This window comes from Pleurodeles waltl, chromosome 6 (genome assembly GCF_031143425.1).
Source record: "Pleurodeles waltl isolate 20211129_DDA chromosome 6, aPleWal1.hap1.20221129, whole genome shotgun sequence".
Lineage (NCBI taxonomy): Eukaryota > Metazoa > Chordata > Amphibia > Caudata > Salamandridae > Pleurodeles > Pleurodeles waltl.
The window spans coordinates 428,300,722-428,319,746 of record NC_090445.1 but is presented as its reverse complement, the minus strand read 5'-3'; the positions used below and the strand labels follow the sequence as shown (position 1 = coordinate 428,319,746).

Below are 19,025 nucleotides of genomic sequence, written 5' to 3'. Positions count from 1 at the left end.
CTCATTGCACTCGTGGCTGTTAACCTGCCAACGCTAAGTGCAACATTAAGGAGCGCAGGGAGCGAAACATCGCACCGGGCAACAGAATGGGAATATTCGCAAAAAAGAACAAGTAGTGAGGAAATACAGACATCTCCATGATGGATATACGGCCAATGAGAGTGGAAGAAAAATCCAGCGATCAGCTGTCTCTGGGAGGGGCTGTAAAGCCCTCCCATAATTCTCCTGCACTACTGCCTCGGGATCGCTTTGGATCTGAACACCTAAATATCGCACTAGCTTGATGGCCCATCTGAGTGGAAACTCTAGTGGAACAGGCACCGTGGCCTCCGTGAGCAATAAAATAAGAGATTTATCCCAGTTTACTCGCATCCTGGAAAGACCACCACCTCGGGAAGGATCGGAGACAAATTTCGTTCCAGGTCGCGGACATAAAGGAGGGTGTCATCAGCATATGCCAAAAATTATTAAATTGTAGTGGGGAATGCGTATGCCACGGTGAGGATGATACTCACACAGCGCACAGGCCAGGGGCTCCACCACCACAGCACACAGAATGGGGGGATAGGGGCAGCCCTGCCGTGTTCCCCTGGTAATGACAACTGGTTCGGATATCAGACCATTTAACCCGCACGCTGGCAAGCGGATCTTTATACAATACCCAGACAAGCCACAAGAAGGCTTCCCCCACTCCGACACGACAAATATCATGAATTCCTACTCAATGGAATCAAAAGCTTGTTCCGCATCTAAAAAGATGGCTGCAGCGCGAACATCAGGGTCGATGTAAGAGATAACCCTGAAGAAGGTCCGGAGATTGTAACTGAGGGAACGACCAGGAATGAAGCCTGACTGTTCTGGACCCACTGTCCCACTGAATTTTGTGTCCATATTAAGGAGTGCTAACAACCAATAAAATGAACATTAATCGTCTGGCTTGCCGGGTTTCAGCAAAGTGATCAGTAACGCTTTGTGAATAGTTGGGGGCATGGTACCGTCACCTGCCATTTCCTCCAACAAACTGACTAAATGAGGGATGAGTTTGTCCTGAGAGGCCTTTTAGAAAGTGACCGTCAGCCCATCGGAACCAGGAGCCGTGCCACTAGGCATATCCTTTAACGCTGCATCGATTTCCGTGGGCGGAGTGGAGCCAAAAGATGCTCCCTATGCGAGTCTGATAGCCAATGCATTGTGATGTGTTCCAAATAGTCAGGTGTGGCCTGTGCGTCATGGGTAACCCGTGACGTGTATAAGTCATTATAATATTCGCAGAACCTCTCTACCACCTGCAGCGCTCCATGCACAGGCACCCCCATGTGCCCATCACCAAAAGTACCTCCCTTTCCCGCGATCATGTCTAAGGAGAGCAGCCAAAGTAGCACTTGGTCAGTCATCTTCACCATAAACCATGGCTTTAGCGTATTTACCTAAGTGTGTTACCTCATCATGTGCTAGCTCATTGTATTCTTCTAGTTTAGAACGGATCTGTCCCAATAGCGCCCCATCTGCCACTTCGACATGAGCGCGTTCTAGTTCTCCCAATTCCCTTTCCAACTTCTGCAAACGGTCTCGAATGGAGCAGAGCACCCCTGCACGCTAAGAGATAGTGATCCCTCAGATATAGGCCTTAAAGGCCTCCCAAATAGTAGCAAATTTTGAAACTGTACCTAGGTTAGTACGGAAAAATGTGTCTATGCCTGTGCCAGCTCATCGCAGAATGCTATGTCAAGTAAGGAGTACTGTGGGAAACACGAGGTAAATGCCTGAACATGAGGGCAGCCCAAGTCAAGGACCAGACGCACCGGAAATGATCTGAGTATTTGGGGGGAAGGTGGTCGTACTGCTGCACCCCGGTTAACAAACTGCGTGAGATAAGCCAGTAATCAACACGTGTGTATATATCATGGACCGTGGAATAGTGTGTTTAGCCTCTTTCCTGTGGCAAGTGACATCGCCATATGTCCACCAGGCCGCTGGCCTCGGAAACTGCTGCAATGTCACGGGCGGCCGCAGAAGGCCCCCCTCGGGCCCCCAGGAGCGGTCCAGGTCTTGATTTTGCACACAATTAAAATCACCCCACCAAAGCAGCCCACTCTTGCCAATCAAATGTGTCTCATGTAAAATAGCCACATTGATCTGTTGCTGATGTAGATACAGCCCCACTTTGCGGATCTTACGGGGATCGTTTAACCCTCTCACATTCTTGGTTAAGGACCTCAATTTAACCATGTGTTCACTCGAAGTGGGATTATCCTCCATCTCACCAGTCTCCACCAAGCATCCCATTAGTCAGCCAGTGATCGCAACCCACCCCATGCATCGGTGGCAGTCTTTGTCCACACAGTACTAATGATCAAATGCTGCAGAAACACCCCCTCCTGCACCGTCCCCCAACGACCAACATAGCCACTTACAACCCACCCTAATCCCTCCAAACTCCCAAAGCATATTACACAGATAACAACAATGTGGTTCACACAAGGAGGCAGATGGTGCCTGTCTTGCTATAACAACACATAGGTGTAGTGAGGCCGAAACAAGTGTGTAAATGCGCTGATCGTGCAAGTAATAAACAATTAAGCGTCAGGACTGCACTGCCTTACAGGGACACCAAGGCATGCAGCGAATGCCGACAAATCACAGACTTGCAGAACAAGGGAAGACATCCCCTAGGTCCGACGCGGAGTCCAACACCCAAGGCATTCAACCTCCGTGTCCCAGTACAACAAAAGAACTCAGTAATAGCGTAACCAATGTGACTAGCATGAGACATGGGAATACATTGGCGCATTCGTATGACCAAAAGCAGAAGGCATCTGTCCATTAATCAATCCTGCATCTGCATGCAGCGGTGACGACTCCTGGCTTTGGTGGACACATGTCGCCTAAGGAATTGCTGGAAACTCTTGGGGTCACTGAAGATCTTAGGTTTCCTGTCAAAAGTGACTCGCATGCAGGCCGGGTATAACATTGCATAGTCCAGCTTTAGCTCCTGCAGTTTGAGCTTCACTGATAGGAACTGTCTCCTTGCCTCATGCACGTGTGGTGTGAAATCCGGGAATATCAAGCGGTCCACGCCCTCACATCGAAGAGACCAGAGTTCTCTAGACCTGTGGAGTGCTGCATACCAGTCTCTATAACTGAGGAGCCCAGCAATAATGAGGCGGTGTGGGCTCCAGGTACAGGGCGCGGTGCCAAAGAGCAGTGGGCCCACTCTACCACAAATATATCTGAGAAAGTCCCTCAGCCCAAAAGTTCCATAAGGAGGCATTCAACAAAAGGTTCCATATTGCCAATATCTGTGGACTCTTCAAGGCCAGCAATGCGTAAATTATTCCACTGGGAATGGCCCTCCAGCTCATCAGCCCTCGCCTGCAGCACCAATACAGTTTTCTCAAGTTGCTTTTGTGCCTCCACCGATGTGGCCCACACCCCCTCAATGTCCGATAATCGCTTTTCCACTGTGTCAGTTCGTTCTTCATGCTTGTCTATGCGTTCCAAAATTCTGTCCATTCTATAGGAGAGGGAATCAATCTTTCCATCATTTTTCGTGAGGCTGAGCTGCATCGTTGTCAAGATTTGGTGCATTTCGTTATCCATTTCAGGTCCCGAGGCGTCAAGGTCAGCTCCTGCACGTATCACATCTTCCTTGCGTGACCTATGGGCTCTGCGCTGCTGGAACTGCAGTTTGGTTTGGCTCTTATCCATTTTCCCCATTGCAGCCAATGTGCCCCGCAGTGCGACTGAAGCCATTAGTGGGGAAATTATTAATAGTCAGGGGTGAGGCAATAACCCAATGGAATAAGTGGCTTGTGGGGTACACCCATCACAGGGAGTTAAGGAGAGCGCAATGGTAGTCCAAACACAACACCAACTTACATGTGCAAGGGAATCCCCGCACACCAGGAACAGCTAAGGCAAGTCCGACCCAACAGCAAAGTGTCACTCTGTCATGCGTCCTGTTTGTGGCATTCCACGTCCATGAATTGTTAACAAGGAAACCTCACTGTGCTCAACCAGTGGGAGGTATCCACCACAATGAAGAGTACTCAGAGAATCAACGTCACTATTTAGAGACCAGTCAATCCAGGGTTGTTCGCCAAATAGCTCTGCAACAGGGGTCCCGTATGGGAAGGAGAAGGATAACAGCCTGTATGTTGCACGAAGGTATACAGGGCCACAAAATAAGGGGGAATCACATCAGCCGAGCACCAGGGGCACAAGGCAACCCCAGGTGGCCAGGGTGCAGCTCATTGTAGTTCTTTAGCGTAGAGCAATGCTCCAACATGTACCTCCCTGACCAATTTATAGCAGTGCCCTGTGGCGGGCCCCCACAGGAAGAAGAGAGGCGAGGTAGGGAGTCGAAGCGCCCCCAGTTGTCAAGTCCCCCAGTGTCAGCAAAGGTAATGGGCCAGCCGGCCAAGTCCAGATTCACCCACCAGACTCCCGATCTGGCTCGCCTAATCACCACTGCACCCGGCTCCAGGATGTCGCGGCCAGACGCATACTGCCAGGCCGCTGTATGCAGGTTGGCATTCAGGCGATCACCACGTTCCCAGCCCCTGTGCCCCTGTGCCCCACTGCCTTGTTGACCGGAGGCAGTATGTCACACAGTGAGGGACACAGGGACGGGAGGTTACCACAGGGGGCATGCCACCAGAGCAGTTTCACGCCAGTCTCACAGGCGACTGCGGGCACAGCGGAGAAGGACAGGATAGTGCGCCATCCTGAGATGAAATTGGCAGTGCAAGAGAGCAGGATAATGTAGGATTATTATAGCGGCCTGAGGAGCTCGCGTAAGAGGCAGCCATCTTTAAGCCAGGTAGACTCCACCCTCCAAACATGCTCCTTTATGAAATAAAGTTGGGGAGAACTTTTTAAATGTAATGCAGAAATATAACTTTGCATAGTATTGTGGTCGAGCATTGCAAATAGGAGGGTTTTCTGGACTTGTCTGCCAATACTTATCCAATATGAGGAGTGGATTTGTTTTGGAAATGTCCATAGTTCACCAAAACTTAATATATTGTGGACGGTTCTAAGGTGTTAATTTATATGATCACTTATGTAACGCAGTTTGTAGCAAGACATTTTTTGTTTACTATGTTGTAAGTGAGCCCTGAAGAAGCGGCAGCAGGCTACAAAACATGTGTTGGCTCCTTGTCAGATGCTTGAGTTCAGATTTGTTGATTCAAGCCAATGACTGTGTAAATATTATGGTCCTAAACTGGAAAATCTAATGATTAATTTACATGTTGTAATAAAGCAAAGCAAATTTTTGATGGATGCGATTAGCTATTAAGACTGCGAAAGAACTTTTGAAAAATCTTGGAGTTAAGATTTTATAAATTAAACTGGAACAACCACTAAAATAATGGCGGACAAAATTAGCCTATATTGGACTATAAAGATGGCTGTAACTGTGGGCAGGAATGGATATGATTTATGATGGACTAACTTTGGAAACCGGAATTCTGCTTTATGGATTTGCCTAGAAATGTGAATCCTTTATAAAGTGTGGTTTATAGGTATATGAAAATAAGTCAAAATAAAAATAAAAAGAGAGTGTCAAAAATGGGATTGTCTGTAATAAGTGTATCAGTGTTACATGGTCACCAGCGTTTAGTGCCATGTGTAACATGAGCCATACAGGTAATGTAGCTCTATGGGTTTGAGCGAGAGCAAGGCCATTGGACCAGAGTAACCTCATTGGTTTTTGGGTAGATCAACTATGATGTTGTTGCTTAAAACCTGGACACAGCCTCTCACAATTCCCTAAAGTGTGCCAAAAAACTAACAAGGAGAGCTGAGCCAAGAGTCTGGCTAGGCTCTACAAGCCGAGCAATTAAAATATTTGGCATGTCAATCGTGCAACAATCATCATGTAAAAATAACATTGTCTCCTCAAAATACCCCCAAAAGTTTACTTAGCATGATGGGCTGCGTTTCACCCTAGTACGTCAGATTATTTCACTGCAATAAGAGGCATTTATTAAACGTTACAGTTTTTAAAGAGCATAGGAATATCCCTGTAAGTGCACATTCTGAGCTCACATTTATGACTGTTTTTCATATCTGATAATGAAGAAAAAGAAGTCTAGGGGCCAAATGTACCAAAGTTCCATTTTGCATTGCCTAAATAGTGAATCATAAGAAATCACTATTTAGGAAATGCAAAATGGAATGTAAGAAAATTCCGATTTTCTAATAGAAACGCCTCCATGAGTTGTAAATCGCTAGTAGGAAATTGGTAGTTAGGAATTACAAAACCATTCCAACCTAAGAGCCTTAGGCCCCTGTTAAATCTAAGGGAAGAACAAGCATTTGCAATGCAATGGGTCTAGCATCTGATCGAGCTATAATTAATAGTGTTGTAAATTCCTAATGGACTTTTCTTGCCACATAAATTGAAAATTAAAACTAAAGTAGTTGACATAAGCGAGACGATTTGAAGAGCCACGGCCGCCATGAGCATGAGCACGAAGGAGAGACACAAAGGGAAAAAGAAGTTCGTTTGCAGAAAACATATTGGCAAAACTGCAATTATCCACATAACTGGGTCGATGGCCAAAACAGCAACAAAACTGCCCCAAGGAGGGACAAACGTAAAGCATTTGCCAATGATAACAAAAGATTTTTGAAAGGCAAGCCCATGAACGAGTGGAAGTGATTGGCGTGGTTAAAGGCCCACAGTAAAGATTACAACAGGCCAGAGCGCTTGCGCACTCTACCTAAACAGTGGTGCTATTGAAAAGTGCTCTTATGCCCTCTGGAGCACTTCAAGGTACTGCAAAATGTGCACTTTGGCTGCCTTTTCCCATTTCGCACATGGTTACCATCAAATTGGATCTGATGATAATAGCATATCCTAAATGCCCATTTCGCATTTAGGGAATGCTAAGTACACGTGCTTAGGAAATTACAAATAGGAAATCCCTATTTGTGGCTTCCAATTTTGTGACTCACAAATTGTGAAATCACAGTTTGCTACACCACAGAGCCCTTTTGACATTTGAAAAGTGAGTTTTGCATTTCTTAATGGGCCAAAATTGTCATGCAAAAACCGTTGGTGAAGTCAAACAATTGGATCATGCAACTTAGTCACACCTCGCTCGAGCTTTCAGCGTCTCGCACACCCCATCTACCCTGAATATGTGAAATGAGTGTGTGTACAGATCCAGTGTGATGCCCTAGCCCCTGTTAAACTGAGAAATGAGCAGGACAGGAAGTTGGGTAGACAAGCACTACTCAGCCCAACTTACTTTCTTTTGTGCACATCAGTGCTTAATTTGTACAAAAAAAAAAAAACATGCCAGTGCCTAACGCCCTCCTCTTAAGCACATGGCTGCTGTGATTAAATGTGCAAGCACAGAATAATGAGTCAGTGTAATACTGAAGTCATCTCGGGCCTCTTCAATCCATTTACAGCAACTCCCTGCCCCTTCAGCTCATTCCTGCAGCTTTCTCCCATTGTGACGCTTTTTCGTTTTTCTCTTCCTCCGTCTTTCCCATGTGTCTTCTGCTCATATTTAATGTTTGAGAAAGAAAAATAAGTGATGGCCCTCAAAAATAAGTGTTGGTGCCTCGCACTGGAAACCTCCGGCTCAAATTAAGCACTGGTGCACATGACAGAAACAGAAAATTCACCAGAGTCCGTGCATGCAGTTAGGGATTATTGCCATTTTGCCCTGCACTTTTTTGCCCCAGGGTTTAGCTGGAAGACGTCACATTATAATCTGCCCTAGTGCAAGCACAACTGACCACCGCGGAGGTGGGGTAGCCACTATTAGAGAGCACGAATCTTAAGTAGGTTCTCGTCTGACATGTTTAGATTAATCAGGTAAAAAGTGAGACTCCGGTGATCCCCCTGTCCTTCGGAGCTACACAGAGCGGCTGTTTGCTGGGCGGATCACCCAGGTCTTTTGCCTTTTTACTGTATGTACAGCCAGTGCTTGAAATGGAAAAAATAAAGTGCAGGTACTCTGTGCCAGAGTACCTGCTTGTTTCCGAGAAGTGCCGGTACTCTCCAATTAAAATTATTAAGTTTTTCTTGAGATGTGCCGGTACTCTCCCTATCAAAATAAAAAAAGTGCCGGTACTCAGTACCGGACAGTACCGGCCCATTTAAAGCACTGTTTACAGCGAATGGTGCCCTCTCGGCCTGCTTGCTACCCCTGCTAACTCAACCGGCGAGTACGAAGTGATGAGTGAGGCTGAGACCTCGCTGTCCGCCATCACTGCTATAACATCAAGGCTGCTGGGGGTCGAGGAGCTTACCGGGGTGTTCGCCGTGGTCAGGGCTCGCCCAGGCCGGTGACCCTGGAATGAGTCACGGGTAGAGAGGAGAGTGCCTGGGCAGGGAAGTGCCCACGGCCTCGCAGGCGTGTCATTGCACCGCCCACTCTGGGAACGAGATTAGGACGGTGCTTCGGCCCCGGGTCCTCTTCTGTGGAAGGGTGTGTGATTCACTCGAAGTGCTTCACAGCCTCGCTCTGCCATGCACACAAAGCGTGTACAAGGCACCGCTGGGGGGGGGGGGGGGGGGGGGCATGGATGGACCTCTCCTATGTGCACGAGGACACAGGGGACCCAGTGCTGAAGGAAGACAAGGAGAAAGAAGCAGGGCACACGGGAGGGCGCAGAGGACGGCTCGAGTTCAACAGGACAAGGAGGAAGTAACGGAAGGTACATAGGAAACACTGTCCTGGGAAGGACAGGGGACATAAGGGACACGTGAGAGCTCAGAGGCAGGGCTCTGGACGCACAGAGAGCTCAGAGGAAGCACATACAGGCAGGGTACTGGGAAGCACATCGGGGTTCAGAAGGACTAGCGGAAGCCCGAGATACTTGAGAACATAGTGGATGCACGAGATGCTGAAGGACACGGTGGATGAAGGGCAGGATGCTGCAGGGCACGGAGGAATCGAAGCGCGCAGCGTGGCACGGGGGAAGCAGAGGGTGCAGAGCAAGGCATGGAGCGCGGGATACTGGAGAGCACAGTGAAAGCAAAGGATGCGGAGGCACAGAGGAAGCCTAGGAAGCAGGAGAGCACAGAAGCAGCACAGGATATGGAGATTCAAGAAAGGGCAGGACACTGGAAAGAACATTAGCATTCAGAATCGATAGAGGAGGTCCGGGGCAGTGGAGAGCATAGTCGGACCACTGGATGCTGCAGGGTGCAGAAGAAGTGAGGGATCCATGAGAGTTTCGAGGGAGAGCAGGAAAGCACAGAGGAATCAAATCAAGCAGCAGGACACCGAGCAAGCAGAGGATGAAGGAGGGCACAGAGGAAGCAAGGGATACCGGAGGACACAGAAGAACCCCAGAATACCACAGAGTACAGAGGAAGCACAGGATACAGATGGGGGTGGATTAAGTACATCACATAGTGGAGGCCTCAGAGGAAACCCTGCATCGGGACACAGAGGAGGCGTAAAGGAAACACTGGATACTGCAGAGCATAGTGGACGCACTGGATGCTTCAGCGCACAGGATGCAGGACGGTGCAGGGGGGATAGGGATATGTGAGGACATACTGGAAGCAATGGTTAGTGGTGAGCACAGAGGAAGCACATAATGTAAGAGGGCATAGAGGATACAAAGAAGACAAGGCGGCATAGAGGAAGCAGAGGATACTACAGAACAGAGGAAACAAAGGACGGATCACGTCAAGCCTTTATTTCCTTACTTATTCCCTTACTTCCTCTTTCTCCCTTCTTCCTTCCATCTCTTCTCCTTTGCCTCTCTTCTTTCCTCACTCCTTGTTTCTTCTTCCTTCCCTCCTTCCTGTCTCCCGCTTCTTCCTTCTCCCCTCCCTCCTCTTCTCCTTCCCTCTTTCTCTTCTTTTCATGCCCTTCCTTCTTCCACCCTTCCATCGTCCCCTTTCCTTTCTCACTCCCCCTTCCTTCATTCCCTTTTCTTGTAGCCTAAAGCATTGAAGTGGGAAAGCATAGATCAGTGATACTCAAAGTACAGCCCGGGGGCGGCTTGCGGTCCTCCTGACCTTCACATGCGGCCCACTGGTCAACAGCAGCGCTGGGCCACTGTTGACTCCACTCAGCACTAATATTAAAAAATGTTTAGTAAACATGCAAACTTTTATTTGAATGATAATTGGAGTTTAAGAAATGAAGTATCTAGGTAGTCCTGCACTGCTTAACGTTAGGAACACCTTCATTTTTAAAGACATCTTGCAGGAAAAGTGTAAAAATACGATAAGGTCTCTTACAAATTCAAAAAGTGTATTTTATTAGCACGCAGTACTAATTCATCTTAGTACAACAGATTATACCAGTGCATTGAGAAGTATTTTTTTAAAGTGATAGTTTTCAATCCTAAATTCAGACACATTCATTGCCGCCCCTAACCCTGGCAACGATGCCAATAGTGAGCTAAGAGGCCAGTCAGTTGTGGTGTGCACTTTTTGGGTGGCTTGCTTTCCTATTCTACATGAACAACATCACAGTTTATTAAATCAAACACAGGAGAAAGTCTTGTACAGTGCACATCCCGAAGTCATGCATTTTGAGGTCCTCTTGTATTCGATAATCAGGAAAAAGGAGGGAAAGTGAAATTAAACAATTGCCTAGGGTCACACAATTTGATAAAGTGGGCAAGCTGGCATTAATCCTAAGTTTTCAGATTCCACATTGTGCAGTTTAGCAACTAGATGTACATGCTTCACTTCCCCTCCTCCCACTATACTGCTAAATCTGCCCACCCCCAACGCCTCTCCCCCTTACCCGTCACCCTGCTAGCATCAATGTGGCCCTCAGACACATCATAGACCAAACTTTGTGAACCTTGGGAAAATGTTTGCAAGTACCCATGGCATAGATCATTTCTAAATCATGTTTGAAGTACTACAAGTGTTACATTTACTAATTAAAATAGCACCAAGAACATCCCACATTTTCTTCCTTATTCTGCTGCTGCTGTGGCCGGCACACGCCGACACACACCAACTCCAACTCCATGCCTTAGAAGGCATTATTAAAGAACTTGATGCTGCCTCTAATTGCAGCAGTACATTTTTGTAACCATTCCCCATATCACTGCTGCAACAATTATAACAACAATCATTTTCTCCCACACAAACAAGCATCTGCAACCCAATAGGTCTGACCAGTATTTTCAGTGCCAGACAGACCTATTGGTTTTGTCCATGCTTGTTATGATATTCTATTTATCTGGTGACACCTAGTTTATAGGTTGGAATACTTTTCCGACCTTAATTAGTTTTAGCATGTGCTTTTTTTGGCTGAGCGTGTTTATTTTCTGCTTCAGCATTTGCTATTTTTTAGTTGCTCTCCCATCCACCTTTTTTTTACAGTTCCTGGTTGCAATAGAGAAGTCCCACTTTAGTAACGCACTCTAGTTTTTTCTGATGTCCACGTCATGTGCAGATCTCTTATCCAGAGTATAGGGCCAGCTGCACCAGGGACACCCAGTGGATGCAGTGTTGGGATGCTAAGTGCGAGGCCACCTGCACACATCTACATCTCAACTGGGCCAAGGGCAGTGCTTGAGATACCTTTCACGTAAGATGCAATCATATTCTTATTGTGTGTAATGCACCTCCAAGTTTGATTTGCCCAACCACTTTGGAATTCTTTCCATATATCACAAAATCACATTAAATTTCCTGTAAACCTCCTCTTAAAGAGGGTTTTCCTATTCCTCCTCCCTAATGCAACCATTCTATTTTAGGATCATCCAACAAATTTCCTCACGGTATTCTCCTTTTGATGTAAAATACTCATAATACGCTGTGTCATTGATTTCTGTATGCTCTGGCCAAACATGCACATGAATTTACGAACATGTATATTGATTTTAATTTGATTATAATGGCTGTTACTGAAACATGGTTAAAGTCTATTCAGCATCTAATATTGCCGTAGCTTTTCTTCCAGTCTACCAAAGTCATCACTCATATTCACACTAACTGCCCTTGATGAGTTATTGCACTTATATACAAATCCTATTAATCTGTGATGAATTGGAATATATTATCTCTCAAAGATTGTGAATTTCCAGCCTTTATCCTATCAATTTGGCATCTGTTTTCTCTAAAATTGATTTTATTCTATAGATCTCCCTGCCCTGTAAATAGTTCCCTACTTTCTTTTCTTTTGCTCAGTCAAATTATCTTATGATTCTGTGAGATTTTAATCAGCACACTGATATTCCTACTGATCTACAGGCGTAAGAATTTAAGTCTTAGCATATTCCTACTGATATACAGGCGTAAGAATTTAAGTCTTAGCATTTGTTTGCTAGTTCACTGTTCTACAATCTCAGGAGGTCACATTCTTGACAAGATTAAAGCAGTGGCATAACAAAGGCCCCTGCAGACCCCGCTGTGCTGGGAGGCCCTCGACCACCAGGGGGCCCCCTCAGCACAGCACCTAGCTTGAGTGAGTCTGGAGGGGACTGCCTCCATGTTACTTGCAATGGACCACCATCCAGTTTTGTTATGCCACTGGATTAAAGATCTCATACACATCTCTCTTGACATGTCTTGCTCAGGTTGTTGACTATTCTTGTACTAACCATGAAGGAATGTCTTCCAATATCAAATCCCCTCAAAACAGCACTGCCTCCAGTGCCCATCTTTCAGGGAATTGGGCTAAACTCAATATTTCCCATTTCAGAGTCTCATAACACTACAAGACCAGCATTTTCGGGCAAAGATAACTCACTACCTGATCAATTCAAATAATGGACTATGTATTCACAAGAACCCCTTCTCCCTCTTAAACCAAGATATAAGCTTACTCCATCTTTCCTTTGGTACAATAAAGAACTTAGGGGCTGATTCTAACCCCGGCGACAGGCCGGCGGTGCCCCGCAGGGCATTCTGACCGCGGCAAAGGGTAAACCGGCGGTCTCCCGCCGGTTTACCGCTGCCCTCAGAATCCCCCATGGCGGCGCAGCTTGCTGCGCCGCCATGGGGGATTCTGACCCCCCCCTACCGCCATCCTGTTCATGGCGGGAAAGCCGCCATGAACAGGATGGCGGTAGGGGGGGGTCGCGGGGCCCCTGGGGGCCCCTGCCGTGCCCATGCCAATGGCATGGGCACGGCAGGGGCCCCCATAAGAGGGCCCCGCAAGGTATTTCAGTGTCTGCCTTGCAGACACTGAAATACGCGACGGGTGCTACTGCACCCGTCGCACCTTCCCACTCCGCCGGCTCGATTACGAGCCGGCATCCTCGTGGGAAGGGAGTTTTTCCCTGGGCTGGCGGGCGGTCTTTTGGAGACCGCCCGCCAGCCCAGGGAAAAACTCATAATACCCTCCGCGGTCTTCTGACCGCGGAGCAGTATTATGGGGGCGGAATTCTGGCGGGCGGCCTCCGCCGCCCGCCAGAATTAGAATCACCCCCTTAGTATGGTAAAAGACAGACATACTGCTCTAATGATATCTTCCTATACAGACAAGAACTGTGAACCTACAGACTATTAATTTGTAAAGGTAGGTCGCACTACTACTATATACGGATTCCTATGGCACAAAACTCCACATAGGAGATCTTTTCAATTTATTGAACTTCAGCTTATCCCGATTCTCTCTCTGCTTCTCACCCTGTTTCTCAAATGTTTTGCCCTGCCCTTTCTAACTTATTTTCTGGATACAATTTCTAATCTGATTAACCCATCATCGCATTCTCCTTTGTCCTCTTTTGACCCTTGCTCTGCCTTACCTATGGGCTGGACCACTTTTGCCAAAGTCATGCAGGAAGAGTTTACGATTAATTTCACCTTTATATCTTCTGCCCCCCTTGGATCTCATTCCCCCTAAAGTGGTATAAGTTGTTGGCCCGACTTTGATGCCTGATAGGCCATCTGTTCAGCCTCTCTCAAGTTGTGCACTATAGTTGATACCTGGAAAAATGCAAATATTATTTCTACTCAAATAAAAAAAAATGTTTAATTGGACCCCCTACGGCCTCACCCTTTCTCCCTTTTACCACTGCTTGCTAAATTTACTGAAAGATGTGTTAATTTCCAACTTAACAGTTTCACTGAATCAAGCCCTTAATCAATCCGCTTCAGTTTGGTTTAAAATCTTGCCTTAGCACTGACACTGCCTTAGTTGTAGCCGTTAATAGCATTAGGCTCACCTCAGAGGAGGGTGGCCCAGTAATCCTTATCCTTTTTGACTTCTCTGCTGCATTTGGCACTCTGTCCCATCACATCTTACTGAACAGAACTAGAGAGGTTGAGATCGGGGAACAGTGCTTGAGTGGTTCTCTTCTTTCTGATAGACCCCTCCACATCCAAATCTATTGTTTGTGATGTCCCTCAGGGGTCCTCCCTGAGTCCCACTCATATTAATTTCTATGCAGCTCTCTTGTCCAATCTCATTGCATCTTTCAGCTTGACATTTTAGGCCTAAACTGACGACACTCAAATTATTTTTAAAGTCAAGGGCCCTCTACAAACTCTTCAGGCACAGTGTCAAAATTGCCTTCAATCATTAGCTACTTGGATGAAAGCTAGCTCTCTGCCTAAATACTGACAAAACTGCAGTTTCGATTTTCAGTAAGCCAGAGTTTTGCTCCTTTCTCTGTTGCCCTGGCCCTCTCAGTGCATGTCCTATTCCGAAAATATCTGCTCATAATCTAGGGATCATGTTTGACCCCGTTCTCTCTTTCAGGGATCACATGGCTACCTGTCTAGATATGCGCAAAGTCATAAGTAAAATAACTTCTTTCCTCTCTTCATCATCATAACAGATTTTAGTCCAGTCTCTGATTTTGGGCAGAGTGGAGTATGTAATTCTTTGTATGTTGGCTTTCCTCAGTCCTCTACATACAAACTGCAACTTATTCCAAATGCGGCTTCTAGCCTCATTATTGCAACTTTAACCTTTTCTCCAGTCTTTGCACTGGATTCCCATTCAGAATAAATATATTCAGGGCTTTACGCTTTTGTCATAAGGTACGATTCTGTTCTCATCCCAAAAATGATATGTCTGAGGTATTCTCAGCATAAACGCCGGCTCCTTTAACTTGTGCCTTGTGACGGTCCCACTTTTAAAAACATCTCGCATGAGCGGCGATGCTCTTTCCACTATCACAGCTTTAACTTCGAATAGTCTTCCCCTTTTAATACACCCAGTACCACATCTGTTTAAGTTTTGCAAACTTTCCAAAACGTACCTCTTTACTCCCTGCTTTTCTCTGCCATCCTTCACTAGCAACAGGTTACCATTTGGTATTTGCGTGCTGAAAAAAAAAAAATCAAATACTGTACACTTGAGAAAGCAAATCCTCTATGGAAGTGCTGCTGCATAAATCTAGGAGAACAGGGAGCTGCGACAGAGGGGTTAAAGTTCAGATCGTAGGACAAGCATCATATGTAGAAGAGCTACTTTAATTCATGGAGAAAAGGAAGCAACAATAGAGAGCTAATGTACGCCTGAGAGAACACAAAACATATGTAGAAGTGCTACTGTAAACCTGTGGGAACAGACCTCTTCTGTAGAAGTACTACTGTACACCTGGGAGAATAGGCAGCTTCTGTAGAAGTACTACTGCACACCTGGGAGAACAGACCTCTTATACAGAAGTACTTCTGTACACCTGGGAGAACAGACGTCTTCTACAGAAATACTACTGCACACCGAGGAGAACAGACCTCTTCTACAAAAGTACTTCTGTACACCTGGGAGAACAGACCTCTTCTAGAAAAATACTACTGCACACCGAGGAGAACAGACCTCTTCTACAGAAGTACTTGTGTACACCTGGTAGAACAGAACTCTTCTATAGAAGTACTACTGTACACCTAGGAGAATAGACACCTTCTGTAGAAGAAGTACTACTGCACACATGAGAAAACAGACCTCTTCTACAGAAGTACTTCTGTACACCTGGGAGAACAGACTTCTTCTAGAGAAATACTACTGCAGACCGAGGAGAACAGACCTCTTCTACAAAAGTACTTCTGTATACCTGGGAGAACAGACCTCTTCTAGAAAAATACTACTGCACACGGACGAGAACAGACCTCTTCTACAGAAGTACTTGTGTACACATGGTAGAACAGACCTCTTCTGGAGAAATACTACTGCACACCAAGGAGAACAGACCTTTTCTATAGAAGTACTACTGTACACCAGGGAGAATAATCAGCTTCTGTAGAAGAAGTGCTACTGTGCATCATTGTTGAATATCCCTCTCCGGGTCGATATGCAGGCAGGGATAATCTACTTCAGGAAGACCGTTCTAAACAGAGTGGACTTTTCCTATGAAGTATCGGTGGTGGTGCTTTGCCAGACAGGCCTCCCCCAACCAACGCACCAGCAAAGATGGTTGAAGCTCCACACTACACTGTACGTCCTTGAAAGGATGTTGTAATGCAGTATAGCCTAAGTAGGAAGTGTATTAGCTTTGTGCTTGAGTGTCGAAAATAGTACTTTTATCCTGTCTTGGGGTGCAGCACTGAATGTGAGGTTGCAGAAAAATAGAGAGAGATAAAGTGCAGGTAGTTTACCTTAGTTGTCCACCATGAGTTAATCTCTTTCACTTTACTCACAGCCACCCAGTGACCCACATTATGTCCCTTCTTAACCCTAAATGCCACTCTCCTTCCCAAACCTGCCAACTTCACCAAAAATCTCACAGTGTGTGGTGGAGATGGGACCTTGGAGGGGGCGTGGCCTAATGCTCAGAAGCACCTAAGAGGCACTTTTGTCCCCGCCCTGGCCCTAACTCTTCCCCCCCGCCAAAAAAAAAAAAAGCTTGCTGAGGTTGTCGATGTCATGGGGTGTTTCACATTAATAGGCACCAGCAGTTAAAAGCCTCCGAAAATGAGCTGAAAACCACTGTTTACAGTGGTTTTCACCTCGTTTTCCCTGCCACCATGTGACGTTGGCTCCTCACTGGGAGAGCCAATATCATGTTTCACACGGTGGCACTGTGTGAGGTAGCAGGTCTGGCCTCTTCTCATAATCCCCAGTCCTTCTCCTCTTACCTCTCATAGCTCCATCCCCAAGGGTCTTCAGCAGGTTGCCCTGCAACAGCAGGAGGGTCAGGTTGACCAGGCCCCTAAGGGAGTCAGAAGGCACCTCAGAGATCTGGTTGTAAGCCAACCGGAGCTGGTGCAGCCCAGACGGCAAAGGTCCGGGAACACTAGTCAAGTTGTTGCGGTTCATTAGCAGTTTCTGCAACCCTGTGAAGCTTGCCAGAACCCCGGTCTCCAGCAGCTCATTGGTGATCTGGTTCCGGTCCAGCACAAGCCACCGAAGCTCTGTGGCGTTGGTAAAGTCTGCTCGTCTCAGCCCTTTCAGACGATTGCCTTGGAGGTAGAGGTAGTGGGTGTGTGCAGGGAGGCCTGACGGCGTTGTGTTATGGCCTCCATGGTCACAGTACACTGTTCCGGGCCACTGGAAGGGGCAGTCACAGTGAAGGGGACAACTGTCACCACCAGACAGGCCACGAGGGCTCGAATAGCCCTTGCCTCTGAAGGAGAAGATGGTGGGCTCGCGTGCCGAGCGGTCAGCCATAACGGGAATCCCAGCAAAGTCATACTCGTACCCAACGGCATCTACCATGGATGTGATGCCAATGAAAAGGTAGAAGTGGAGGGCGTCCATTCTAATGTTCTGTGCCAAACCTAGGAAAAACACAAGGTAGAACCATTAGCTAAAAGCTTCACCTAACAGCACAGAAATGCTCCCAAAAAAGAGGCAATGGCTTAAAATACCACCAAACAAAGAGCAACTGGTACAAAGCAATATTAACAAAGGCCAATTAGGACAAAATTACTATCAACAATCAATAAAAAGCCCCAGCCATACAGTTACACCCAAGAAATAACGAACGACACAGAACATCAGCAACAATGTGCTACTAGCATAGTGCTGCATCCAACAGAGTGTCATTGGCATGAAGATACAATGATGAAATAGAGACAATCACACAACTTCATTTACAATAAGCTAGAGGATCTATGCTAAGGCGACATGTAAATACAACAACCAAAACAATTGCACAAAAAGGAACTGGCACAATGCTACAACAGAAAAGAGAAAAAAACACACAAAGTTCACCAGCAAAGTATTCGATAGGTGACTAACTGTCATGGGCCTGCAACACTTTCTTGGAAAGGAGTTTGACTAGAATTCAGATGATTACTACAGAGCAATAAGCCACTGTCCTCTGTGGGGTATGCACTGTGGTGGGTAGCCTTGTGCCAAGTGCACAGTTGAAGTGGCAGTTTCCATGTGCCTACTGTCTGCCATGGCAAGGTGGCAAAAGGTCACAACAGCTGTTACACATTGTTCTACGTGTCCCCAGTAGTGTGGACATATACAAAGAGTCAGAAGATATCCCTATCACATTCCCTGCCGATACTGGAGGCACGGACATCTTTCACAAGGCAAATATTTACTACTTGCACTTGCAGACTGTAAGCATTCCATCCTGTGCCACTGCAGTATCAGTTACATATCACTGTTGCTTTCGTTGTTGCTGTGGGTGAGCTACAAAGTGAGAAAAATGCCTATGTGCCACCCCTTTCCATTAAAATGTGCAATATGCACTGACAATGGCGGGTTGAAATGCAAAAGCGGTAGATAGTGGTTTAGTACTTTGCACCCACAGTACCAACGTCATAAAGAGTGCCTTCTACACAATGAAAACACTACTTTGCATCTTCTCATACCTTGTATACCAACTTAAACTGCAAGCCATCTTCACTGCCATAACCTCCAAGCATGACTATGCCAACAGGGCTTTCATTAACCAATAATATGTTGTGCGTCATCGCCATGTACCGCAGTACACCCCAAAGGTACCGCACTATACAGTGGTCCAATGTATCACTGGGTTTTTATCCTTTATAATTTAAAAACTACTAAACAAATTCGAAACAAGTAACAAAAGGACCATTTCCACACCATAATCTATATACCAGCCAAATTGTACTTAAACCCCTTCAGGCATTTTCCTAGTACACCTGTTTAAAAAGTTTATAGAAAATGAATTGGTGGGAAAACATGCTTTGGGACCCCCCG

At 46.3% G+C, this 19,025-nt stretch overlaps 1 protein-coding gene across 1 annotated transcript in view; it reads right to left on the bottom strand.

The window, feature by feature from the left end:
• The window catches only part of LOC138299840 (lumican-like), an 81,194-nt gene that overhangs the window by 14,876 nt on the left and 47,293 nt on the right, over positions 1-19,025 (bottom strand). Inside the window, exon 2 of the mRNA XM_069238440.1 lies at positions 16,982-17,623. Coding sequence (XP_069094541.1) covers positions 16,982-17,603 — 622 coding nt within the window. The 5' untranslated portion in view covers positions 17,604-17,623. The remainder of the gene's footprint in view (positions 1-16,981; positions 17,624-19,025) is intronic.